This window comes from Pseudozyma flocculosa (assembly GCF_000417875.1).
Source record: "Pseudozyma flocculosa PF-1 unplaced genomic scaffold scaffold00018, whole genome shotgun sequence".
In the NCBI taxonomy this organism is placed as follows: Eukaryota; Fungi; Basidiomycota; class Ustilaginomycetes; order Ustilaginales; family Ustilaginaceae; genus Pseudozyma; species Pseudozyma flocculosa.
In genome coordinates, this window is record NW_006920886.1 from 445,469 (window position 1) to 464,648 (window position 19,180).

The 19,180-nt window shown below is 65.4% G+C and overlaps 7 protein-coding genes across 7 annotated transcripts in view; 4 read left to right on the forward strand and 3 right to left on the reverse strand.

Moving 5' to 3' along the window:
* PFL1_05226 (uncharacterized protein) overlaps positions 1–831 on the reverse strand; it is a gene marked incomplete at both ends in the record, with an annotated part of 2,437 nt that extends 1,606 nt beyond the window's left edge. The window contains one exon of the mRNA XM_007882755.1: positions 68–831. Coding sequence (XP_007880946.1) covers positions 68–831 — 764 coding nt within the window. The remainder of the gene's footprint in view (positions 1–67) is intronic.
* A 321-nt stretch (positions 832–1,152) lies between these two features.
* On the reverse strand, positions 1,153–2,799 carry PFL1_05227 (uncharacterized protein; the record flags this gene model as incomplete). The annotated part of the gene is made up of 3 exons (XM_007882756.1): positions 1,153–1,194; positions 1,317–1,670; positions 1,804–2,799. The coding sequence occupies 3 exons, from the start codon at positions 2,797–2,799 to the stop codon at positions 1,153–1,155; spliced, it is 1,392 nt and encodes a 463-aa protein (XP_007880947.1).
* A 695-nt stretch (positions 2,800–3,494) lies between these two features.
* PFL1_05228 (uncharacterized protein) lies at positions 3,495–4,481 on the forward strand (the record flags this gene model as incomplete). The annotated part of the gene is made up of 4 exons (XM_007882757.1): positions 3,495–3,608; positions 3,732–3,878; positions 3,995–4,063; positions 4,179–4,481. 4 exons carry the CDS (start codon positions 3,495–3,497, stop codon positions 4,479–4,481), a joined length of 633 nt encoding a protein of 210 aa, XP_007880948.1.
* A 635-nt stretch (positions 4,482–5,116) lies between these two features.
* On the forward strand, positions 5,117–5,491 carry PFL1_05229 (uncharacterized protein; the record flags this gene model as incomplete). The annotated part of the gene is made up of 1 exon (XM_007882758.1): positions 5,117–5,491. One exon carries the CDS (start codon positions 5,117–5,119, stop codon positions 5,489–5,491), a length of 375 nt encoding a protein of 124 aa, XP_007880949.1.
* Positions 5,492–6,551: 1,060 nt separating this feature from the next.
* Positions 6,552–7,798, forward strand: PFL1_05230 (uncharacterized protein; the record flags this gene model as incomplete). Its single annotated transcript, XM_007882759.1, has 3 exons — positions 6,552–6,773; positions 6,881–7,254; positions 7,402–7,798. The coding sequence occupies 3 exons, from the start codon at positions 6,552–6,554 to the stop codon at positions 7,796–7,798; spliced, it is 993 nt and encodes a 330-aa protein (XP_007880950.1).
* Positions 7,799–7,965: 167 nt separating this feature from the next.
* PFL1_05231 (uncharacterized protein) lies at positions 7,966–10,830 on the reverse strand (the record flags this gene model as incomplete). Its single annotated transcript, XM_007882760.1, has 3 exons — positions 7,966–9,351; positions 9,470–9,624; positions 9,735–10,830. The coding sequence occupies 3 exons, from the start codon at positions 10,828–10,830 to the stop codon at positions 7,966–7,968; spliced, it is 2,637 nt and encodes an 878-aa protein (XP_007880951.1).
* Positions 10,831–18,524: 7,694 nt separating this feature from the next.
* Positions 18,525–19,180, forward strand: part of PFL1_05232 (uncharacterized protein) — a gene marked incomplete at both ends in the record, with an annotated part of 1,833 nt that continues 1,177 nt past the window's right edge. Inside the window, 2 exons of the mRNA XM_007882761.1 lie at positions 18,525–18,609; positions 18,796–19,080. Coding sequence (XP_007880952.1) covers positions 18,525–18,609; positions 18,796–19,080 — 370 coding nt within the window. The remainder of the gene's footprint in view (positions 18,610–18,795; positions 19,081–19,180) is intronic.

The window sequence follows — 19,180 nt, forward strand, 5'->3', positions numbered from 1 at the left end:
CGTGCTTTGCGGCGGGGCCGCCTTGCCTGTCGCCGCGGCCGCGCCAGCAGCAGCGCTAGAGGGCGACGTGTCGGCATCGGCGCTCGCACCTGCACTTGCACGACCCTCTTGCTGCAGCCTTTCGGCTCGAGACGGTGCGGCGGTGGGCTGGTAGCCGGCGGGCCAGAGGTCTTGGCCGAGGTACTCCTCCATGACGCCCCACCGCATCGAGGGCTCGCGGAGCTGGATCCGGCCTTGGAACTCCATGTAGGCGAACGACTGGATCACGTCGACCTTGCGGCGCTCCGAGATGGTGCCGCTGTAGGAGAAGACGTGCGCCTTCCACGAGGGCACCGTGATGGAGGGCTCCCAGAGCGGACGGTGCGATGGCGTCTGAGCGAGAGCGTGGAGCTCGGCGTACGAGGAACCGTGGGCCCAGTAGGCCCAGATGGAGCGGAGACTGACGCAGCGTCGCAGCAGCTGCTGGGCCACGGCATCCGAGGGGAGGTAGACGAGCTGGTAGGGGCGCGTCGGATCGGGCTGCCACGCCGAGGTCGAGGTCGAGGTTGAGGACTGCGCGTGTTTGTCCGACATTGAGGCGGAGGAGGACGCGGCCGACGGGTAATTCTTGGACACTGGCACGGGCACAAACGCGAAGGGCACTTCGAGGTAGGCAGCGGCCGAGTAGAAGTCGGGCAGGCGGAACGTGGCATGGGTGGTGGCGAAGTGGGCAATGTACAGCGGGCCGATGGTGGAAGGCGACGGGTGCGGCGGGAAACAGGGCCCCGCGGCCAGCTGGGCCGTCGCTGCCGCCGCCGCCGTCGTCGTCGTCGCCGAGGTCGATGTGGTCATGCCTACGACGGATCAGAGCAGGAGGGTGGTGCAAGATGGATGGAGGTGGTCGTCGTCGTCGTCGTCGTCGTCGTATTGTGGAGAGGAAATAGCCGGCATCCGGTAGCTGGCAGCCAGAGGGACGAAGCAAGAAGCTTTCGACGTTTCTGTCTTCGTGGCCCGCGGCCGCTGGGGCCCAGCAAAAGCAAAACGAAAAAAGTGGGCAAAATTCCCCGAGCCCAGCAGCGGGCAGCGTCCGACGACCCTTCCTCGGCACTCGGCCTGCAGCTCGTGGCTCCTCCTCGTTCCCCCCGCCCAGCCTCCCCTGCCTCACTCGCAAGCTTATTGACCCTTATCCTGGCGCTCCCTCCGCCCTTCAAAGTACTATGGAAAGGGGGCGAAGGCAAGCGGGACGAAAACCGGATAGTCCAAGTCAGCGTGGGCCGATCGAGACGACGCCATCCTGGCCAGCAAGGGGAGCCGTGCGAAGCGGACTGGCAACTCACCTTGCCCACTTTGGCCATGACGTACTTTGCGGTACGGGTGAAGCCGGCCGTGTAGATGCCCTTGAGGCTCTGGCCCCACGCGGGCCCGCGCACCGTCTCTGCAATCTTCTGGACGACGACGTGGTTAAAGTCGTCGCGCTGCACCGCCGCCCGCCAAAAGTCCTTGAGCCCCTCTTCGCGCTCGATGCGCGACGGCGTACGCGGCACCTCTTCCGCCTCGCCCTTGGACAGCGACAGCTTGAGGAACGCCGGATCCAGGTCGGGCCGCGACGTATAGTGATCCTGGATCCGCTGGCGCAGGCGGCGCGGCAGCTTGGCCGCGTGCGAGGCGCGCGTCTCGGTCGATGTGTCTTGCTGTTGTGTGGGTCAGCCAGAGAGAGAGAGTGTGTGTGTGTGTGTGCGGAGATATGGAACGAGCACGAGCGCGAGGGTGCAGAGGGGTCAATTCTTGTTGGTCGAGTGTGTCGATCACGCCCGCGCTACTCACCGTGATCTCGAAGCGGTTCTCGCGCATCTCTGCGACGCTCATGGTGCCCATGCTGCGGACGAGGCCCGAGTAGAGGCGGCGGAACTCTTCGCGCTGGTTGAGGACAATGTTGCGCACCTTGTCGGCGTTTTCGCCCCCGGGGACGCTCATGCGGAAGTCGCCCGTATAGCTGAGCGAAGCGATGCGGGTGTAGAGCTCGACCTCGGTAAAGTGCTCGGGCAGGAGCAGCTGTGCGACGCGGAGGGCCGATGCGAGGTTGACCTGCTGAGCTAGGCGGACGCGGGCGTCGGAGGTGAGGAGGGCGACGGGCTTGTGCATGCGACCGCTAACGTAGAGCGTCTCCCAGTCCAAGAGGTCGCGGCAGAGGTCGTCGACCGAGATGACGCCGTACTTGACCAGCTCGTCGTTGATACGGACGTAGGGGTTGTACCAGAGTCCCGCGCCGCGGCGCTGGACCCAGGCGGCGAGGGTGCTGCCGAGGATGCGCGAGAGGAGCGAGTAGTGGCGCGGGTTCTGGGACATGTTTACGGCGTGCCAGTGCTGCGGGTAGGTGACGGCGAGGATAAAGTCGACCATCTTGCGGCCGTCGCGGGTGGCGGGCCGCTTGGAGTGCTCGGGCCCGGCCTCGGACTGGCTGAATACGCCGGAGCCATAGGCAAAGGCGAAGCGGACGGGTGCCTCGAAGGAGCTGAGCACCGAGTCGAGGCGGGATTGTACCGAGGGCGTGATTGGGAGGATCTGGTTTGCACCGAAGGCTGCGGGGAACGAGGGAGGCGGGAAGGCGGGTGTCCTGAAGCGGGCATCGAGTCTGCGGGTGGGGGGCGTCTGGGGCGAGTGGGGCGTGGTCGAGAAGGCGCGGGATGGCTTTGAGGTCGGGGCGAGCAGCGAGCCTGTTTGCCCGCTGAGCTGCAGCAAGTCGATGCGAGCGGTCGCGATCACGAGGCATATTGGTGCATGGCACGACGTGCGAGCAGCAGCGTGGTGGACGAGGACCATGTCTGCGAGGTCGAAGAGAATGAGAGAGAGAGTGGGAGAGAATGTGGTCGGGATCAAGAAGGAAGACTGAGCAAGGCGGGATATGCTATGTCGAGGTCGGCATGGATGGTGGTGGTGGTGGTGGTGGTGGTGGAAATGAGGGAGCGGCGATGACGAAGCGATGATGGTGGAGCGGCGGAGGTCGAGGTCGAGGCAGGAAGGATGGTGGTGGTTGACCTGCCAACACCGGCACGCAGCCCAGAGAACAAAAGGCGGCCATCGGGTCGAGGCAGCAAAAGGCCAAAAAGTGGAGGCCGCCCCCCCGCCCGAAAATAGCAGCCACGCAGGCAAGGCAGGCAAGGCAGGCAGGACGGGGCATCGCTGACCAGCAGCCAGCCGCACAGGCAGGGCCCTCGTCCCCGTCCCCGTCGTCCGTGCGAGCCAACACGCCGGGACTCGGGCAAGCGCAGCGCAGCGCAGCCACGCCAGGCACAGCCAGGCCAGGCCAAGCGGGGGGCGACCCTGGCGGGTCCACGCTGCTGCTGCACTCCATCACCACCACCGACCATCGACCGCCATCCATCATCACCCGCTGCCAGCTCCTCTCCCTCGCACCGCTCCCGCTCCCTCGGTCGCCCATCACCAGCCTGCACTCTCGTCGCATCTCTCTCACCTAGGCTAGCATCGAGCGCGCCCCACCCCACGCCCCGCCCACCATGAGCGGCCTCGAAAAGTCCCTCTTCCAGCTCAAGTTTACCGCAAAGTCGCTCGAGCGACAGGCCCGCAAGGCAACAAAGGACGAAAAGGCCGAACAGGCAAAGCTCAAAAAGGTGAGCAGCCCGGGCCTTGCCATCGTCTCCTCTGTCCATCGCCTCCCCTGTCCGTCCACTCACCGCGTCGAGCTCGTCTCGGACCCATCTTCCCTCTCTTGCCGCCCCCGCCGCCGCCCCTAGGCCCTGGCGCAAGGCAACGTCGAGGGTGCACGCATCTACGCCGCCAACGCCATCCGCAAGAAAAATGAGAGCCTCAACCTACTGAGGCTAGGCAGCAGGATCGATGCCGTCGCAAGCAGAGTCGAGACGGCCGTCACCATGCGACAGGTGAGCCCTAGCGCGCGGTAGCACCGGCCGATTCGAAGACGTGCGAAGCCGAGGATGCTGACCGCTGCTGCGAACCGTCTTGCCCGCTCGCTGCCTCGCTTTCCCTCAACCGCCAGGTCACGGGAAGCATGACATCCGTAGTCAAGGGCATGGACAAGGCCATGGAGAGCATGAACCTCGAGCGCGTGAGTGCCTGCTGGCCATCCGCGCGGTCGGGTCGATGCCACGCCCCCGCCGAACGAACGCCACGCTGACCGGCGATTGCCCCGCCGCGCTCCTTCTCCCTCGGCGACGCCTCAGATCTCGATGGTGATGGACAAGTTCGAGAACCAGTTCGAGGACCTCGACGTGCAGACGTCGTACATGGAGGGCACGATTGGCGCCACGACGGCCCAGACGACGCCCCAGGACCAGGTGGACCTGCTGATGCAGCAGGTGGCGGATCAGAATGGCATCGAGCTCAACCAGCAGCTAGGCGAGGCCAACCTCGAGGGCAAGGTCGCCGAGCTCAGCAGCCCGCAGCCAGCCGAAAAGGCAAAGGACAAGGAGAGGGAGGACGACGCCCTGGCCGAGCGGCTGCGGGCCCTCAGACCGGCAACGTGAGGTGGTCGCGGAGGGGTCGGAAGCGATGTCGGGAAGGTCACAACGTGCTTGCTCGCCCGCTGCAGGGGGGGGGGGGGGGATTCCCAATGCCGAGCTCGAGGTGGTTGAGGACGAGGAGCACGACGACGAAGACGCCGGTGATGGGTTCAGCCTGGTGGCAATGCCATCCTATATGGGCAGCATCCTCGCGGCGAGGCCAGAGCTTGCCGGTCGCAGCGGCGCTCATGTATGTGTGCGTGTGAGTCCCTAGGCGGGGGAGAATCATGGTGTGGGGAAGGCGTGAGCAAGGTCTCGTTCGCTCGCTCGGTTCGATGCCAAGGCAGCAGCCGGGTCCAGGGTGCGTACGGCAATCCGAGATGGCAGCGCGCCCGTACAGACAGCCGGTCGCGAGCCACGTCTGGCCCAGCCTGCCTAGCCTAGCCTGGTCTACACTAGCTGCCCTGGGCGCAGGTCGCTTCCGATGCTTCCCCGTGGGGATGCGACCGCGGAGCCAGATCAGGTCCGGTCGGATGGTGCGCAGATCCGAACTGCTCGTCCGCCGCGCTATCATCGTGACCGGCAATCTCGAGTGGCAAAGGAACGGCCGGCCGGTACGGTGGCCATCCTCTCCCAGGCTACTGTAGGACTAGGCGCGCATGGACAAGCCATTAAGCGCAACGGCAACGGCAACGTCGCCGAACTTTCTCGGCTACCGACAGCAGGCGAGTGCCTTGCCTTGCCTTGCCTTGGCTTGCTGGCTATACGCATGCTCAAGTAGGTGTTGGGTCGAGGTTGAGATACGGTTGGAGACGTTGCGAGGGTCGCCGGTCACCCTGTCCTATTTCCTTGGCGTTCGTCGTCCATGGTACTGCACTGTATGTGAACTCCCTCGGTCCGCTGCGATGCGGTACGGTACGATCGAGACTGACGCTGCTGGCGCGCTGACGGTGGTGTTGTGCTGGTATCCCCGTCGCGTCGCGAGGTGGGACCGGCGACGTCGTAGTCCAGCAAAGTCTGCGAGCGGACCGTGACCAGCATGCCGGTACAGGATGAACTGTGCCATGCTGAGCCCGGCGTGGCGCGGTAGGTAGGTATGCTTTTGGTCTAGCCGGACCTCGCAAGTGGTTCCGCATCAGTTGGTGGCTGTGGCCTCTCTCCCGCAGTAAGCTGCCTCGGTCATCTCGGCAGTCGATCCATGTCCAGCGTGCGTTGTCGAGCTCGTTGGGTCGTCTCGAAGATGGAGCAAGGTAGGCTAGCGTGTGGGAGTTGGGGCAGCCAGGCATGGCGCAGACGGACAAGCCGGTAGGGCGCTCCCCTGGGGCGCGGGCGGGCGGTGGCGACCAGAAAGCACGGCTCGAACCGCCCACTGGCCATCGGCCCTTCCGTCTTGGGACGGTGCGCCTTCGCAAAGCCCGGCCGGCTGGCGATGGTGGTGGTGGCGACGAGGGAGGTGGGGCAGTCTTGCAGCGGAGGGGTGACGCACGGTGCGGTGGATCGACCAACGGGGCGCGGCCCGAGATGAGGGTGCGTGCATCGGCGTCGCGGCGCCCACTCGCATCCCCCTCCCCTCGCCGGTCTCCCCTCGCAACGCCGCACCCGGGCGCACATTGCATGCTGTCTGTCTGTCTGTCTGTCTGTCTGTCTGTCTGTCAACGCAACGACGTCGCTGCGCACCCTAGCCTGCCCTCTCAACCGTGCGTGCACCTCCCAACAGAGACATTGGACGGCTGCATGCATGGCCTTCGATGCCGCGTAGGCCTGCCCTGCCTCGTCCTGCCCGTGCGGCGTAACACCACGAGTCGCAGGGACAGGGATCCGTCCGGGCCGTTGCGGTTCCCCATCCCCTTCGAGGTCGCACCCTCCTGATCTTCTCACTCACCGTCTCATCTCTTCTGCTCGATGGCAGCTCGCCGGCTGCAGCTGTATACGGGCCGGAGCGTATAAAGACGGAGACGGACCCACCTCGACCTCATCCCCACTCCCCTACCTGACCTCCATCGCCTCACGCAAGGAACACCTTCATCCTACCCCCTCCTGCATCCCCCCAACTCAACCCCAACATAGGCCACCACCGCGCCCCCTCGTCCCAAGATGCAGCTCCACGTCTCGCTCGCCGCCCTCGTATCCGCCCTGCCGCTGCTGGCCTCAGCGCGCCTGGAAAAGCGGCAGAGCACCAGCCTCAACGCCCTCTTCGAGTCCAAGAGCAACAAGTACTTTGGTACCGCCTTTGACGTGGGCCTCCTCCAGCGCCCCCAGGAGGCCGTCACGGTCAAAAAGCAGTTTGGCATGCTCACGCCCGAGAACAGCATGAAGGTGCGTGCCGTGCCGTGCCCCTGTTCTGCCTGGACATCGTACTCCGACATCGCTGACCCATCGTCCGTTCGTCCCCGCCTGTCGATCGTCGCCGTGGCAACCCACAGTGGCAGAGCATCGAGCCCTCGCGAGGTCAATTCAGCTTCGACCTCGCCGACCAGTTTGTGGCGTTCGCGCAAAAGAACGGCCTGCGCGCGCGCGGCCACACCCTCGTGTGGTACCAGCAGCTGTCGCCCTACGTCGAGAGCATCACCGACAAGGGCGAGCTCATCAAGGTCATGCAGGAGCACATCTCGACCGTCGCAGGGCGCTACAAGGGCCAGCTCTACGCGTGGGACGTCGTCAACGAGGCCTTCGAGGAGGACGGCTCTTTCCGCCGCAACCACTTTTACAACGTCCTCGGCGAACAGTACATCCCCCTCGCCTTTCAGTATGCCAAGCAGGCCGATAGCAAGGCCAAGCTGTACATCAACGACTACAAGTGAGTCGGCTAGGCGGCGGCGTTGAGTCGAGTCGAATCGAGTCGCCGGAGCGCCCCGATGGCGTCGTTGAGCTGGATTGCTGACGTCGTCGCCTGTCTGCCTTACGGCCCCTGCATCGTGGTCTCCCTCTTTCCCCCCTCGCACAGCCTCGACTCGGCCACGTACGCCAAGACGACGGCGCTGATCAGCAACGTCAAAAAGTGGATCGCGCAGGGCGTGCCCATCGACGGCATCGGCTCGCAAATGCACCTCTCGGCGTCGGGCTTCCCCTCGGCCTCGACGGTGGGTCCGGCCATGAAGGCGCTGTGCGCCGCCGCGCCCGAGTGCGCCATCACCGAGCTCGACATCAAGCAGGCCGCGCCCAGCAGCTACGTCGCCGCCGTCGAGTCGTGCGCCGCCATCCACAACTGCGTCGGCGTCACCGTCTGGGGCACCTCGGATGCCGATAGCTGGAGGGCCAGCGATACCCCCCTCCTCTTTGACAAGGACTTCAAGCCCAAGCCCGCATACGACGCCGTCGTCAAGGCTATCCAGTCGTCGTAGATGGGAGGTGGACGAGGCGTCTGTGGTGGCGCATCGGCGAAGCAGTGCCGGTTGCGGCTCGCTGTCGTCGATGCCAATCAGAAAAACAAGTTTCCGTATCATTTCGGGCCGTCCAGGGACCGGACCGGAGCGTGGCGCTGACGCTGATGTGCGATTGGCCAAGGCTGTCATGATACGCCCTCGAGCAGCCTCCAAAAGCCTGGCAGGTCGACGACCTGCCTCTCGGCAGCCCCTGGCCTCATCTTGCGGAGCTCCTCAAAGTAAGGCCTGACCGGATCGTGCTCCGACAGCGACGTGGCCGCCTCATTCTCTTGGACCTGTGCCTCGGACTGTGCCCGCCCTGCCGGGGCGGCGTCGTCATCCCGCGAGGCGGCGGCGTTTGCGGGCGGATCGACGTCCATGGCCGCGTTGCCGTCATCGCCATCCTCGCTCTTGACCTTGGGTCCGCATTTCGCCCACTCCCGCTGCCGCTGCTCGACGAGTGCGGCGAGGGCCGTGAGGAGGCGGGCGCCATTGCGCGGCGATTTGGACCCTGGATCGCCATCGTCATCGCCTTCGTCGTGCTCGTCTGGCGCATCAGACGAGGTGGCGACGAGCGCCAGGGCGGCGTCCAGCTCCGACTTGAGCGCCGCGACATCTTGTGCCAAGCCGCGCTCGATGTGCACCAGGCGATGCACGGCCAGCACCAGCCCGGCCTGCAGCAGCGCCACGTCGAACCAGGGCGCCAACGGCTTTGTCGACGCCGCAGCGACGCCGCGCAAGGCCTCGGCGGCGCGCAGCACTGCCCGTGCCGACTTGACCGCGAGCTGGGCGACGGGATCGCTGGTGCGCAGAAACGGACGCGTCGCGCGCAGGCCGAGCCAGCTGGCAGTGAGGAGGCGCAGACTGTCATGTGCCTTGACCCTGTCCGGCAACCCGGCCTCGCTCCGCGTCGGTGGGTGGCAGGATGCTAGGTCCTCGAGCATCTTTTGGATCTCGTGAGGCGTCAACGTTGCCCGGCCTCCGCCGGGTGCTGCGGACGCGGCCACGACGCCGAGCATCTGGTCGATATCGCGGTGCAGTGCGAGGTTCGAGGTGGTGGTGCGTGTCTGGTCCACTCCGTCGGCTGTGCCTTCAAAGCTCGAAGCGGGCACATCGAGGCTCTCGCCGTCGGCAAGCTCTGCCTCCTCGACGCCCAGTGTCACGCGCGACGTCTCGCCCTCGACGGCAGCCCAGTCGCCGCACATGGCCGACTGCCACCTGAGCTGGGCCCAGAGCATCCTCGCCGACTCGCGCACCAGGTGCGACCGATCCGGCAGCACCGCCTCGAGCATGTCGTCCTCGCGGCGCGGGACGATTCCATCGTCGGTCGACGAGAGCAGCTGCCGCAGCAGGTCCGCCTCCTCCGCGGCCTGATACTCGGTGTCGTCCTGGAACTGCGCCTTGCGCACAGCAGCGATAGGCCCGGTGCGGACCGTGGTGTCGTCGTCTTCGGGTCGCGACTGCCATCGTTGGCGGTCTAGCTCTGCGGTGCCAAGCGCGTGCAGCCCGAGCTTGCGGGCGAGTGTCAGGCACTGTCGGCCGGCGCGCGGCGGATGTCGATGCGAAATATGTCGCGAGTGAGGAGGCCAGATCAGCCTGGTGGTGAGAGGGTCGTCGGTCGATCAATTGGGCATACTCGAGCGCACTCACCATGCGTGCATAGACGCTCGAGGAGCCGACCTTGCCGCGATTCGCTGCATGGACGCCAAAAAGCGAAAGCGCGTTGAGTGTGTTGAGGTTAGGCTGCTCGAGGAGATCGCCCATGCCCAGCAGAGCCTTGCAGGTATCGTGCCATTGCTCAATCACTGAGCAGGCGGGCAGCCCATGGCACAGAACGCATCGACAAGCTGAACTGTCAGTCTCCGGTGCATCGTCGTTGTGGTTGCCGGCGAAGCGAAGTGCACCGCCCACTCACGATCAGACACGGCATCGACGCCCGTGGCGATTCCTTGGCGCACAAGGTCCTCGGCTGGGCGGCATTCGGCGGCGGCGGCCATGACCTCGAAGAGGAGCGCGAGGAAGCTGAGATCCACGCCGAGATCCTCGACGAAGCCGTTGCGCCACTCGGCAATGTCGCCGCGCAGGCCGATGAGCTGGTTTCGAAAGAGGCGCCAGCTGATGCCGAGCGGCACCAGCCTCTCGTAGGTTCGGAAGCCGTCGAGGAGCGTGTTGATGGCGTGGTCGTTGGGCAGAGAGCCCACGATGAGCTCGATCTTGTCCTTTGTCGCGGTCGAGGCAAAGGGGAAGGGTGCGCCACCATCGATGGGCGTCGTGCCGGGGAGGCGGTCGACTGCCGCGACATCCAATCCTCCGTCGTCATCATCGTCGTCGATCAGCGAGATGACTTCGGCCGACTGCGGTGGCGCGGAGGATCGCGCCGTCGTCGAGCTCGCCGACGGGCCCGCCGCAGCGGCATTGGCGGAGTGCACTGCCCTGGCATGGGCGGCACCCGCCAGCGCAGCAGCGTCGATCTGTCGGCCCTGAGCAGAAACGAGCGGCGAGCCGGCCGCCGCGTCGACGGCAGACGGAGTGGGGCTGCCAAAGTCGGGCTCAGAGCCACGCATCCGCATCTCGAGCCGCGAGATGCGCTCAAGCACCGTGCGAGCATCGGTGTCGCTCAGCCCGAGCAGCGTCGAGCCGGGCGCGACAGGCGTTGTCGGCTCCTGGGGCAGCGGCAGGGGCGCCGGAGATGGGGCCGGTTCAAAGGCAGGCGACGACCAGTCCGAGCTCTCGCGACCGGCACCGCCGGCATGGTGGTGTGAGAAGCCGCCGACCGAGGCTGCTGCGGCCGCCTGCTGGAACGTCTCTGGGTCCGTCTCTTCTGCCCAGTTGCACCGCTCGACGGGGATGCGGCGCCGCTTGCACGGGCCGCAGTGCGGGCGCACCTTGTCGCACTTGACCTTGCGCGTCTTGCATTGGAGGCAGGTATTGACCTTGCGACGCTGCTGCTGCCGGTATGCGAGCGTGCTGTCGTCGGGCCCGCCAAAGTACGACGGATCGAAGCCGGACATGGCGGCGGTGGCGGCGAGTCGGTCGTGCGCGAGATGTCGCGATGGCGTCTTGCGGTCCGAGTGTCCGCCTCCTTGACCTCTCGAGCCGTCAGCGGGGGGTCCGGCAGGGGTAATCGCCGCCGCAGCCGCGGCCGTACTATAGCGTGGCGCGATCGATTCGCCGACGTGTCCGGCGGGTCGACGTCGTCGCTCGCCCGCTCCACCGCCCGTCCGGAGGGCTAGACGAGGGCAAGAGAGGCTCGGGGGTCTGGTCCGGGCCGGCCAAAGGACGGGTGGCTGTTTTCCGCTTGCGTTGCACGCGATCTCCTCTCGCCGGTCGTTCCTCTCCCTCCCTCTCTTTCTCTCTCTCTCTCTCTCTCTCTCTTCCGCTGTGCTCGTCGACCAAAGGGCGGGCCGAGGCGTGAGAAGGGGCAGAGGCAAGCTGGAAATGGACGGAGGAGTTGCCGCTGCGCTGCGTGGATGGATCGAGGCTGCAGGATGTGGTCGGGACCAGACCCTGGATTCGTAATTCCAGCAGGACGCCCACGACCTCGGTTGTCGGCCAAGCGGACCGCCTCACTTTGGCGGGGATGCGTGCCCGGAACACGGCACTCGGGTTTGCAGACGCGTCGGGAGCCGTTGGGACCTCGCTCGGCTCCGAGTTGGAAGGTGGCGGCAGGCTCAGTGCTCGTCAGGGCGTGCGTGCCCTAGCCTGCTGTGCTTGGCCCGGCCGCATTCGCCGCGAGGTGGCTTGGTTTGCCCTTGAGTGTGCGTGCATGCCCTGCTGACATGCTGCCTTGCTCGCGGCTCTATACCTCCTGCCGCCTCTGCGCCAAGGTGAGCGCATGCCAGCCAGTCGGACAGCATGGCCCAGCATGGGCCAGCATGGTCCAAGCGAGCACAAAGTCTCTCACGGGCGCGTGCAGATCCGTTGCTGGCCCGATGCATATGGCTTCGGCTTCGGCAGCGAGGGAGGGGAGCCATTCCGACCCAGGAACTGGGGGTCGCCTTTCATGCCGAACGAGCACAGGAGGACGCCCGCCCTCTCACCCCGACAAATACGATGGACGCGGCGGCCAGCGACGGCATCGGTCCCTCGCATTGGCCTTGCTCCTTGCCTGGCGCAGGCAGATCCGGCCTTTGTACTTTGTACTGCATGACGACCAGGCTCTCGACGGGAGTCATCCATCGTATGGCGGAGACGGGCGCGATGCTGCCGAGAAGTCCGTCGATGCTGAGCCGCGGCTGTATCAACCCAGGATCCGGAGGTCGAGTGACTGCACCGGGGCTCGCTAGCATTCAGGGAGTCCGTCTGGCTCGTCTACCGGTGCCTGTCCAACGGAAAGGTCGCAGACGTCGGCTTGCCATCCATCGGCATGCCGGACTCTCGATGGAACCGTGCTGCGCTACGGTACGGTACGTCATGTACCGTACCGTGCCGTGCCGTGCCTGCCGGGCTCGGGTGGTTGGGCACGTCGGGGGTCGCGCTGCTCGAGTGCGTACCCTAGAAGAGCCCAGCGGAGTCAGCCATGTGACGCTCGCAACAGCTTGGCCTTGCTTGTTGTGGCCCACCATCTCATGACCTGTGAGCGCCTCCTTTGCCAGAGCAAGATAATCGTCGCAGCCGGTGGGCCAGACTCAGTCTACTCGCCAGAATACTGGTATCTCGCTCGGTAACTCGTCATACGAGCGCCCGCCGGGCGGCCTGTTGCTGCATCCCCTGGGTCGCCCCGGAGCCAAGCCACGAACAAAGCCAAGCCCGGAAGCCCCAATTGACCAGGCATCGATAATCGTGCAGCGGAGCAGCCGAGAGAGTGTGGGTCACGGTACGGTCCTGTACGTGCGGATGCCCGATCGTACATCTTGATGGGTTGTTCAGGGTGGTTTATCCGTCATCCGTCGCACCAGTTCGCCCTCTGGAGACGGAGGCAAGCAAGTCAAGGCAGGGAATGGACCTCTCGGCCTGCCCTCACCCGTGGCGCCGTGGACCCGGCGAATGTACGAAATGAGGGTCGAGGGCCGAGGTCTAGACCGCTCCGGATCGCCCGTCCTCGCGTGGATCTCTGCCTCGCCTGGACTCGGTTGTCTGGCCAGCGGTACGGCAGCGGTGCCAGACATGCGGTCGGCAGAGGCAGAGTGTGGCATGCCGTGTGCTGGGCTATGTACATCCCTTCGCCGAGCAGTCCAAGCGCGACCGGCTACTTTTGCAAGTGGAAAGGCCGGACCGGCAGGCGAGGCGTCCGATGGTGCCGTTGCGCCAGACGGTTTCGACATCAAGCACCTGTTACGGTTGCCCCGCCCGGCTACCCGTATGAGGCAAAGGTGTCCGCATGCAAGAAGAGAGAGAGATGGAGAAAGGCAGACAGAGAGTGAGAGCGAGATGGCAATGAGATGGCCCTTCTCAGCTCGCTCGCACGCTAACGGAGCCAGAGCGATGTGAGGTGTTGCAGAGGGCTCACTGGTACCTACATGGGACAAGATTAGTGCTCTGCGCTCTCGCGATCCCTCGGGTAGGCGCGGTGGCGCTATAGGAGCGGCCTTGTTGTGGTACGGTACAGATGGGTGCCATTATTGTCCTGTCACCGTCCAGGCCAGAGGTGACTTGTCATCGCGCCTCGACCCCGACCCGCGCCCCGAGACGAGAAGGGGGCCCGGCGAGCGAAGATTGCCGGACAAGAATGCTTCACGACCATTGGAAAGAGGGCGAGCTGGCTGGGCGAGCGCGATTTCGGCGGCCAGCCCGTCGCGCCAGCCTCAGATGCGAAGGGCCTCGCTTGACTTCCTGGGGTGCCGACTTGGTACGGCGGCCGTCCGATATCGTATGTTTCTTGAGAGGATGGATAACAGGCTAGTCGGGGGCGAGGGCTAGAGTAGGCTCCGGGTCAAGAGCTGGGTCACGTTCTCTTATCCCACATCGGAGGCCGGGCGGCTGCTGAAGCAGGGCGTCGGAATGAGAGACGCCGTGCTCACTTAGCAGGAAAGCCCTGTTCGCACTGTAGCCGGATGGATGTCAGTACCAGAAGAGAACGGGTGCCTGGAGCTTTGAATCCGTTACCGTACAGATACTGTAGTCGATGGTTCGACTGAGTGCTGCCCCTCCCGGGCAGGTCGGCGTGGTGAGGTAAGACAAAGACAAATATCCCGCGAGCTCCTGCCGGTAGGCAAGCACCTGCAGGCGGCGGTACCGTAAGAGAGCAAGAAGAGCTGACTCCGGCTACGGTGGCTACACTGTGCCTTGCCCCTGCCTGTTGATCGAGCCTGGTCGCAAATGGCACCGACCGGCTGACCCCGCCCGGCTGGCTGTCCGCCCTGGCCAGGCATTCGGCATGCGCCGCGCCCCGAAACCATACGACCTAGACTGCCCAGAAGGAAGGCGTTGAGCGAAAGAACCCAGCCCAACCGGATAGACGCTGGCGGCCGCGAACGTACTGGATGGATGACCTCGCGCGGCAGGGACGCGACCCATATGAAGGAGGGGAGAGCAGACGAAAACAAGGGCGTGAGGGGAGAGAAGCCAGCGCAAGCCAGCTGAGCCTGCCGCCGTCGTTAGCCGAAGGCCCGGGCGAGCGAGTGAAGCGCCTACAGGTAGGTACATACACGCCGGCCTAAGGTGCGCGCAAACGCGGATGGCCCCGGACTCCGAACTGGATGCGAGCGAGCGAGGTTCTCGGCCCTCGGCAAGACGTCTGTGCACGATGCTGCTTCGGTCACGGCCTGCCCCGCTGCCCGGGCTTGATGCCGGTCCGCGGATGTGAAACATCCGTCTGGCCGTCATGAGCACTCCCTCCGGCGGCCATGTTGTACCCTGTGTACGCTCGTCTCGATCGTCCCGTATGTGTTTGCTGTTGTGGCTGCGGCAAGGGGACAAGGTCCGCTGGCGACGGCCTCGCACGGCCCTGACGCCGGGTGGCTGATGAAACGCGGGCCGGCAGCGTGGGCGAGACGCCGGCGCGCGTGTGCGTTTCGATCTTTCTTCTTCATTTCTTTCCGCGTGTGGATGGGTCAGCCAGATTCTCGGGTTGCTCCGATCTCCGGTGGGGCCCGGTTGGCCCGACAGTTCGGCCTCTCTGCCTCCTTAACGCTGAGCTCCGGCTCGATCTCTCGGGATCAAAGCGCGGCGTTGGAGCACCATCTGCTGCATCAGGCCCGGCCCGCCTTGTCGCCGCACCTTGAGGTCTTTTTGTGTCGGCAGAGGCGACTGCGAGGTTGGCCCGAGGAAGACTAGAAGCTAAAATTACTGGACTGATGGTGGAACGGGCCGAGTTGGGCGTCGGGCGAATCGCGATCACGTCCGCAGAGGCGAAGTCGGTCTCGGGCGTGTGGGGTTCGCGTCACGGGCGCCAAGATGCCCGCCGCTTTCGCCGCCGCCGCCGCCGTCGTCGTCGTCGTTGCTCCTTGGACTCTGAACCACGGCGCCGAGGTTGGCAGTTCATCGTATAAAGAAGGAGCCGACAGCCGAGCTCATATACAGCGAAATAAAGAACGGTGTCCTGGGAAGGATATCGATATGTCCGGCGGCGACCGGACCTACAGGCATGTGGTGGTGGCTTGCTCGTATGCCTGCAAACAACAGCCCAGCGTGCGTGCCAACACCGCTGCGACCTCGAGTCGGTTGGTTGGTACGGTAGGCAGGCGGACGGCCCGGCCGGGACCGTGCCTTGAGCCGCCTCGATCAACCCGAGCCCCGCATATCTCCGGGTGTTGCTTGCTTGCTGCGCTGCTTGCTTGCTGCGCTGCTTGCTTGCTGCGCTGCTTGCTTGCTGCTGCTCGCTCGTCCGAGCTCTGATCTCTGCCTGCATGTCATCGGGACGCGAGAACAATAGAACGGCCAGCCGGGTTCCGGAATGGAGGCTGGGGGCAGAAAGCCTGCCCGCGGTCATCCTGTATGGTCTGGTCAGTCCTCGAAACGGAGAGCATCAGCACGCGGTCTTAGGGGTTTGCGTTCGAAGGCGGCGTCGACCAGAGCATCCCCTCGATGTTTCCGCTTCCCGCAGTACCTAGTACGCTTCTTGCCGCGACGGAGATCGACGGGCTGGGTGGCCGACGCCTGCAGGCATGTGTATCCTTGACCTCAAACATTATGCTGCCTCGGGGCGGAATCTGCACCGAGGGCGTCCCGGAACCTGCGACGGGGCTTCGTCCGTGCGCGGCGTGCGTGGCGTGCGCAATGAGAGTGCGTCCGGTGGGATACGGGCGTGTCCGGGCGCGCCGAGCAGGCAGACGACGACGTACGAAAGCCAGATCGTGCTCCGCCTTGTCATGCCGCGAACGACGGAGCGCCTCGCCTTCAAAACGTCAGACCGATGGAGCTGCGAAGGAGCAAGGGGACACGACCAAGCAGGCAGAGCCCAGTCCACGGTGCACGTCGGTGCGATGGTGTGCGGGCCAAAGGCAGCGAGATCAAGCTAGCCTAGCTTGCATAGCTCGCTCGCCCCTACCTACTTGCCGCTGCTGTGAGTCTTGGTCACCTTGCTTGCACCTCTGAGGCGGACGAAGTTCTACATACCTGTCGAAGCTTTGCGCTTGACGTCGACCTGGCCTTTCGATGTTGCCGGCTTCGCAGTCTTCACCGCAGAGCTGTCGGGAGCATCCCAGCCAACCGATGGAACGAGGTCACACATGGGCGCAGGCCGGGCGACGAGCCCTATGAACGTAAAGTCGATTGGGCGGGCGTGCGTGCCGTATGGCTTGCGGCGGACAGACAGGAAAGACCCCTCTAAGAGAAGAGTAGAAACGCCTACCTGCCTGCCTGTCGGTGCGGAAGTGCCGGGGCTTCGGGACAAGCAAGGCTCGGGCGCGAGCCTGGGTCAGGCAAGGCAAAAATGGCGGTCGAGGTCGGGCGGGCGGTCGGGCAGGCTGGCGACGTGGCTGCAACGGTAGGTGACCTCGCCTGCGCCTGGACTGGCTTGGCTACGGTACGCATGGTTGGATGTGGTCCGGCTACTTTGCTCGACCCAGCTTCTCGGGGTCCTCCTCGCTCTGGCCAGGGCAGGCTGCGTCCCAGCCTTGCTTGGGCCGTATTCAGCCTCTGCCTGCCTGCTGGAACCGGGTGGGGAGGTGAGAGTGGTTGGCCCTGGCCCCCCTCGCTCGTCTCCGGCCCTCGTCTTTGCCTCATCCTCCTCTCTTTTCTGCCCGCCCCGCCTCCTACCCTTTCCGCCGCCGCCCCCCTCTGCCCAAATCTGCCCTTGCCCTTGGCTAGCGTACGTGTTGCTTGTTGATCCCTCTGCACTGCGCCCAGGTACAGCCGGCCTGGCATCAGCAGCAGCAGCAGCAGCAGCAGCAGCAGCAGCAGCAGCAGCAGCAGCAGCAGCCGGCGGTGCTGCCACCGGTGCGGTAGTCACCAGTCACAACGGCCCAGGAGCGGGGTCGGGCCGCCGTCTCGGACGCATCCGCATCTGATCCGACCACACGTCGGTGCCAGCCTGCCTGCCTGTTGCTCACTGCGCGGGTGTGCTTACGCCCGCTGCGACTTCGGGCTTGGCTTGGCTTGCCCGGGCTGGACCGAAGAGCAGTACCGGGAGGCAGTGTGGCGGATGGCCCGTCGGGTGGCCCGCCGGAGCAAGCCACCAAGAAGCAGGCTAGGCAAGTGCTGTACGGGCCGTGCGGTCGACCCCCCGTGCCGCGACGCAGCTGGTGTCGGTGTTGCCGCCTTCGCTGCGGCTGCTGCCTAGGTTGGCCCTGCCCCCCTGCCATCGAGAAGACCACCACCATCCACCTCTCCGGGCGCCCTACTGCTCTTCCCCCCCTTCGCCCTGCTGTCGCCCTTGACCCAGTCCTCGTCGTCCTCACCCAGACCCAGACCTCGGTCCACCGTCCCCTTCCGGACCCCTCCGCCCGGCCTTCCGAGCTTTCCGCCCGTTTGCCTAACCATCGTCTGCTCAACCCAGCCATTCGCCGTTGTGCGCCCCGCCCCAAGCCACCTGCTTCGCTCAGCTTTCCTCCCGAGTCCGGCCACCTCCCGACGTTCCGACCCGCCGACCCACCGGTCGGCCCTGCTGCCGATAGTCCCCTCAGCCTGGTTCCCATCCGCTCCGCTCAGCTCGCTCTAGCCCGTTCCAGCCCAGCAGAGCACGTAGAGCATTTCGCATCGCATCGGCTTGCATCGGCACGCGCGGCCCTGCCTCGTTGGCACCTTGCATACTGCTGTACCCAGCGGCCAGCTTTCAGCGGCCAGCGCCAGGTGTCGCGCCTACGTGCCGTGTACTTTCACCTCACGTTTTCCTATCCGCTTGCCCAGCTCGGCCGGGCCTCGTCGGTCACCCGTCGAGGATCTTGGTCGCATCGTCTGCGGCGGCCCAACTCAGCGCAGCCCGTTGCTTCTCCGGAAGGACGCCCCGGATGCCATTGGGCCGGCCCGCCCTCTTGCCCATCTCCGAGATTGCCCCACGTCGTCGACATCACCACAGACCACACCGGCACCACCATCTTCGCCATCAACGTCAGCTTCACAACCACCATCACCATTACAGCCTTGCATTCGATCATTCCTCGTCGACCCGTGTCCGCTCTTGCTGGATTGCAGCCCTCTTCCGCCAGCTTCGCGCCTCCCTTGCTGCCCGGCTCTGCCCATCCCAGTGGCGCTGCGCCCGATCATCGTCGTCGTCCCGCCCTCCCGACATCTGGTCGCTCTGACGCCGGAGCAGTCACGATCCTAGACAGCGCCCGACGAGCGCATCCGTATCCGCAGCCGCAGCAGCAGCAGTAGCCTCACTGACATGGCCGCGTCAACCTCCGGCAACCCGACCCAGGGCGGCTTTGGCCGGATGGCACCAAAGTCACCCATCGCTGGTAGAGCCAAACGTGAGTCGCACGCCTCTGACGCCAGTTTGTTACCTCTTAGTGCTGCGTCTGCAAAGGTCGGCCCATCTTGAGGCCCCTTGTCTGCAACACTCCGCTGACGACATCGTCGACAAAACGTTCCCACCCATGCCCATCCGCCGTCCATCCGCCGTCGTCATGGGTGGCCTTTCGTCTTGTCGCTGGCAGGTTCCAATTCGGGCTCCTTCATCGATCACCAGATGCCCCGGAGCCACGACGCTGCCGCCGCTGCCGCCGAGGCGGCGCGCATGGGCGCCAGGGACACGCCAGACCTCTTCGTTCCATCCACCCTGGGAGAGCACCTGCTCGAGACGACGTACCTCGGCGACGTTGTCAAGCCGCTGGTGCGCGCGCTGGTCCACGCCCGCATGGTGACGGCCCAGAGGGGACAAGGGGAGGACGAGCATGCTCACTTCTTTGCCGATCTCGAACGGCTGCGCAACGAGCTGCAGCGTTCGGCCCAGCGCAGGCGGAACGTCGAGCTCGAGCGCGACGACCTCGCCCGCCGCCTAGATCGCGTCGTCGGCGCCGGCGCCGATCCGGCAATGGGCCG